This window comes from Procambarus clarkii, chromosome 50 (genome assembly GCF_040958095.1).
Source record: "Procambarus clarkii isolate CNS0578487 chromosome 50, FALCON_Pclarkii_2.0, whole genome shotgun sequence".
NCBI lineage: Eukaryota > Metazoa > Arthropoda > Malacostraca > Decapoda > Cambaridae > Procambarus > Procambarus clarkii.
In genome coordinates this window covers 19,840,638-19,847,220 of record NC_091199.1, presented here as the reverse complement: position 1 = coordinate 19,847,220, position 6,583 = coordinate 19,840,638, and the positions used below count along the sequence as shown (strand labels likewise).

The following is a 6,583-nucleotide window of genomic DNA, read 5'->3' as shown; positions in this document are numbered from 1 at the left end:
TTTTGTTTGGTAATAAATCCTCAAATCAAATTATTCTAAGAATAAACAATATCCAAATTAGTAACAAAGTAGATGGCAAATTCCTTGGTGTTCTCATCGATAACAATAGCTGAATTTCCTACTCGTGTATGGATTCACAGTTATATGATTAGGATAGCAATAGAGGATGATTTTGCCTCTAGTCAAAGGTCTGCAGGTTTCACAATCAGGGATCAATGACCACAGAGACCCCAGTCTCTGGAGTGGATGAACACAACCTGCCGCCTTCCATCACCAGCTGCCCCCAATCACCAGCTGCCACCAGCCATCCCCCATCACCTGCTGCCCCCATCATCTCCCGCCCCCCCCCCATTACCTGCTGCCACCGATCACCTGCCGCCCCCATCACCTGCTGCCACCTATCACCGGCCGCCCCCCATCACCTGCCGCCCCCTATCACCTGCCGCTCTCATCACCTGCTGCCAGCCATCACCTGCCGCCCCCCATCATCTGTCGCGCCCCATCATCTGCCGCCCCCCATCACCTGCCGCCCTCGTCACCTGCTGCCACCCATCACCTGCCACTTCCCATCATCTGTCGCCCCCCATCATCTGCCGCCCCATCACCTGCCACCACCCATCACCTCCCGCCCCCCATCACCGGCAGCCACCCATCACCTGCAGACCCCATCACCTGCTGCCACCCATCACCTGCCGCCCTCATCATCTGCTGCCACCCATCACCTGCTGCCACCCACCACCTGTCGCCCCCCCTCATCTGCCGCCCCCCTCACCTGTTGCCACCCACCACCTGCCGCCCCATCACCTGCCGCCATCCATCCCTTGTTGCCACCCATCACCTGCCGCTTCCCCATCACCTGCCGCCCCCATCACCTGCTGCCACCCATCACCTGCCGCCCTCATCATCTGCTGCCACCCATCACCTGCCGCTGCCATCACCTGCTGCCACCCACCACCTGTCGCCCCCCCTCATCTGCCGCCCCCCTCACCTGTTGCCACCCACCATCTGCCGCCCCATCACCTGCCGCCATCCATCCCTTGTTGCCACCCATCACCTGCCGCTTCCCCATCACCTGCCGCCCCCATCACCTGCTGCCACCCATCACCTGCCGCCCTCATCATCTGCTGCCACCCATCACCTGCCGCTGCCATCACCTGCTGCCACCCACCACCTGTCGCCCCCCCTCATCTGCCGCCCCCCCTCACCTGCCGCCCCATCACCTGCTGCCACCCACCACTTGCCGCCCCATCACCTGCCGCCCCCCATCACCTGCTGCCATCCATCCCTTGTTGCCACCCATCACCTGCCGCTCCCCCATCACCTGCCGCCCCCATCACCTGCTGCCACCCATCACCTGCCGCCCCCCCTCACCTGTTGCCACCCATCACCTGCCGCCCCCATCACCTGCCGCCCCCATCACCTGCTGGCCCCATCTCTTGTTGCCACCCATCACCTGCCGCCCCCCATCACCTGCTGCCCCCATCACCTGCCGCCCCCATCATCTGCTGCCACCCATCACCTGCCGCCTCCCATCACCTGCCGTCCCCATCACCTGCCGCCCCCATCACCTGCCGCCCCCATCATCTGCTGCCACCCATCACCTGCCGCCTCCCATCACCTGCTGCCACCCATCACCTGCCGCCCCCATCATCTGCTGCCACCCATCACCTGCCGCCCCCATCACCTGCTGCCACCCATCACCTGCCGCCTCCATCACCTGCTGTCTCCATCACCTGCCGCCCCCCATCACCTGCCGCCCCCCATCACCTGCCGCCCCCATCATCTGCTGCCACCCATCACCTGCCGCCCCCATCATCTGCTGCCACCCATCACCTGCCGCCTCCCATCACCTGCCGCCCCCATCACCTGCCGCCCCCATCATCTGCTGCCACCCATCACCTGCCGCCTCCATCACCTGCCGTCTCCATCACCTGCCGCCCCCCATCACCTGCCGCCCCCATCATCTGCTGCCACCCATCACCTGCCGCCCCCATCATCTGCTGCCACCCATCACCTGCCGCCTCCCATCACCTGCCGTCCCCATCACCTGCCGCCCCCATCACCTGCCGCCCCCATCACCTGCCGCCCCCATCATCTGCTGCCACCCATCACCTGCCGCCTCCATCACCTGCCGCCCCCCATCACCTGCCGCCCCCCATCACCTGCCGCCCCCATCATCTGCTGCCACCCATCACCTGCCGCCCCCATCATCTGCTGCCACCCATCACCTGCCGCCTCCATCACCTGCCGTCTCCATCACCTGCCGCCCCCCATCACCTGCCGCCCCCCATCACCTGCCGCCCCCATCATCTGCTGCCACCCATCACCTGCCGCCCCCATCACCTGCCGCCCCCCATCACCTGCCGCCTCCATCACCTGCCGTCTCCATCACCTGCCGCCCCCCATCACCTGCCGCCCCCCATCACCTGCCGCCCCCATCATCTGCTGCCACCCATCACATGCCGCCTCCCATCACCTGCCGTCCCCATCACCTGCCGCCCCCATCATCTGCTGCCACCCATCACCTGCCGCCTCCATCACCTGCCGTCTCCATCACCTGCCGCCCCCCATCACCTGCCGCCCCCCATCACCTGCCGCCCCCATCATCTGCTGCCACCCATCACCTGCCGCCCCCATCATCTGCTGCCACCCATCACCTGCCGCCTCCCATCACCTGCCGTCCCCATCACCTGCCGCCCCCATCACCTGCCGTCCCCATCACCTGCCGCCCCCATCACGTGCCGCCCCCATTACCTGCTGCCACCCATCACCTGCCGCCTCCATCACCTGCCGTCTCCATCACCTGCCGCCCCCCATCACCTGCCGCCCCCCATCACCTGCCGCCCCCATCATCTGCTGCCACCCATCACCTGCCGCCCCCATCATCTGCTGCCACCCATCACCTGCCGCCTCCATCACCTGCCGTCTCCATCACCTGCCGCCCCCCATCACCTGCCGCCCCCCATCACCTGCCGCCCCCATCATCTGCTGCCACCCATCACCTGCCACCCATCACCTGCCGTCCCCATCACCTGCCGCCCCCCATCACCTGCCGTCTCCATCACCTGCCGCGACCCATCACCTGCCGCCCCCCATCACCTGCCGCCCCCCATCACCTGCCGCCCCCCATCACCTGCCGCCCCCCATCACCTGCCGCAGTAGGGAAAAAGGGGACGCAGCCACCGCGCGACGAATCCTGCAACATTGCATATTGCACAGATGGTGCGAGCAATGTTGCACAGAAGGATCAGGTGGATGCATCCCCCCGAAGTATTGTTGCAAGAAGATGTTGCAATAACACATAAAGATGAATGTTGAAAAAAATGAAAAAAATAAAAAAAAATTTAAAACAAAAATTGGAAAACTGAGACAACATCAACAACATTAACAACAAAGGAAAAAAAACAAAGATGGAAGTGAGCGAAGTGTAGTGACTTAGTCAAAATGTAGTGGTTGAGTATCAAAATATCAAAATGAATGATCAGAGAGGAATAAGGGAAGAAAATCGTTAAAACAGAGAATAGGTGTATGAGATGAGAGGACAACAACAACAACAACAGGGAATAGGAGATAAGAAGAGGATGAAAGAGGAAGTATAGCAAAATAGCAAAGGAGAAGATGGTAGAGGAGAAAGAAGAAATGAAAATGATCAATAACAACATCAAACAGGGAAGATGTATGAGATGAAAGGAAATTTCACTTGAAGATGAGTGGGTGAAAAAAAACGTATACTTACCTTTTTGATCCAGATAGTTGAGAATAAGTTCTTTCTTCACTAAATTGTCACAAAACACTCACTGTGGGTATGGGGGGAATTATCATGTGTTTCACTGGGAATATCACATCACTAAGGTAAGTATTTTCACCATTTTCTCATGACAAAGGCGTAGTAGCAGGGTAACACAGAGGTCCATCACAGTTCACTACTCACTTAATACTGAGGGGGACCCACCAGGATGAGGTGGATAGTTAACAGCTGCTATGACTATCGATCCATATAAGTCCCGCCCCCCTTAGGTCTATAAGGGTCAACCACCTGCCCTGCTGGCTCGTGCCCTGAGGTCAACTCACCTGCTACCCTTTGTCTGGGAGAGGGATACCCAGCTTGACTCTGGAAATTGTTACGTCGTTTGAGTAGATTAGATACATAGTGTTTAGTGGGTTTTCATATTATTTAGTAGCCTTGGATACAGCAGTGTCGTAGACGTTGAGACAGAGCTGGAAGCAGAGCAGAGAGCTGAGTGAGGCCGGAGTCGCGGAGCTCTATGTGGGAGAGCGTTGTAGCTCCATGCGGTCCTCGTCTGTTGTCTGTTCTGTGTCGAAGCTGTAGCGTCTTGGGATCGATTAGAACTGCATACGCCGAGTGCTACATTCTTGACTGTGGAAATTGTACTGTTGGCCATTCTCATATCGCTTGCTTATATGTGGTGATTACACCTCAGCTCCCTCCAATAGGATGAAAAGAGTATTACCTGTAATTGGGGAAAGGATTGTAGCTCCTGTAATTAGTGCTAACTAGTTATGTAATTAAGATAATGAGACTGGAGCGAGTAAAAGGTTTACTCGCTACACATATATCTAGATAATTTCCCAATTGTTTTGGAATAATAAGTCACTTTCAGTGACTAGTACAGGATTTTAGTTAGTAATCATCTTGGAAGATTAATTTGGCAACTAAGCTAAGGTCAGCCTCACAGAGGTCAGTAGAGAATTGGATCAGTGTGGGTTGAGACATCCTGGGAGGGGGGTCAACACCTCCTTTCCAGAGGCAAGGCTGAACAACTGGGCTGTTCTTTCATGTGGGCTGTTTACTTTCATGTAGTATTAAGGGTAAATGATCTGTGTCTGATATAAGTGCAGTTATAGACTCCACATTATTTTTGTAGTCATTGCTTCTATTTTAGGAAGAATTTCAGTTAGATTATATTCAGTTTAGGAAGTGTTCAGATAGGGCGTGTTTCTTTTTACTTTCATTGATAATCTTTGTTTAATAAATCTTGTTTAGAATTTATGATATTTAGTGGAAATTTTCCCCCCAACGATTATATTACACTCTGTTGTTGGTCTCAAGATCCCATGTTTTGGACAAGGCACCCTTCTGCAAGCCAGCAAGCATTTATTTAATATCGTATATAATCCCTTTGTACTTTGATTTAACCCACACATTATGTAAATCTTATCCCTCCTTTTCAGATAACTGGGGATCCATTTTCGAGGATTATGCCTAATTGACGGTATCCTGCTTCACCGTCAGTTAGGGGAATTACCCTGTCGGAAATACGACACACACAATAACTATAGTTAACCCTTAAGAATTTAGAGAATGGGTGATTTCGTGACGTCATCATACAACACGTTAATATTAATTAACTCATATTTCTTTCAAATCACAGTCTAGTGATTAAACATAATAAAATAGTGTTCACTTGAACTGAATATAAATAAATGCACCAGAAAACACTACAGACGCCCTTGCTATTGTTACATAAGCTTAGTCCTTAAGACAATATTATTGGAACGCTACCTCAGGGAGGAGCAGCCAGTCACGTACCAGAACTTGTAAATAGACACACGAAACAGATAGACGGCTCCTCACCACAAGCACAACTCGTCAAAGGATCCATAACGATTCGACCAACCGAGAAAATTGCCATTGTGACCTCAACAACAGGAATGCCTGAGTATCCGACTGTCTTATATTCTTTTATTATATAATGATCACGATATAATATAGGATAAGTAGCCGGTTATGAGCATATGAAAAACACGAACACAGTAAGTGTTTACTCAGTACAACGCACACACAGGGGGCCTCGTAGCCTGGTGGATAGCGCGCAGGATTCGTAATTCTGTGGCGCGGGTTCGATTCCCGCACGAGGCAGAAACAAATGGGCAAAGTTTCTTTCACCCTGAATGCCCCTGTTACCTAGCAGTAAATAGGTACCTGGGAGTTAGTCAGCTGTCACGGGCTGCTTCCTGGGGTGTGTGTGTGTGGTGTGGAAAAAAAAAAAGTAGTTAGTAAACAGTTGATTGACAGTTGAGAGGCGGGCCAAAAGAGCAAAGCTCAACCCCCGTAAAAGCACAACTAGTAAACACACACCTTATTCATGACACACCTGTATTTATTATGTTTATGGAACCATTATTAATTTCATTCATTCGTTAGTTAGTTTAGTTCATTTACTATGCACCCCATACCCATCTTGTGGGCGGTAGTGGAAAGGGTTACAGAGGCACATAATGGGCTCAGGGACTGAACCCCACAATTCATTTAGCTAAGCAAGTTACAATCTTGATGAGCTAGTTACAAAATTCAATATAAGTCGTCACATCAACAATGGGTTCGAGATCGACCTCAAGTACAGGTTCTAAATTAAGCAACTGACATATGTTGAGAGCTAGTGTCAAAATTTATATGTTTGTCCTGCACACCGCCCCCCATCCAGTGGGCAGCGGTGGATAGGTTACAATCACTTAGTTACTACCTACAGTTAGCAAACTGGGGATATTTGGCTAAAATTTCTGGTAGCAGATCATTTTGAATGAAATATTGACACATCGCTGGAACATTGGTTATAGAATT

The 6,583-nt window shown here is 52.9% G+C and overlaps 1 protein-coding gene across 1 annotated transcript; it reads left to right on the top strand.

Moving 5' to 3' along the window:
* Nucleotides 1-215: 215 nt before the first annotated feature.
* On the top strand, nucleotides 216-3,305 carry LOC138351677 (uncharacterized). The gene has a single exon (XM_069303695.1). It carries the CDS (start codon nucleotides 216-218, stop codon nucleotides 3,303-3,305), a length of 3,090 nt encoding a protein of 1,029 aa, XP_069159796.1.
* Nucleotides 3,306-6,583: the final 3,278 nt, after the last annotated feature.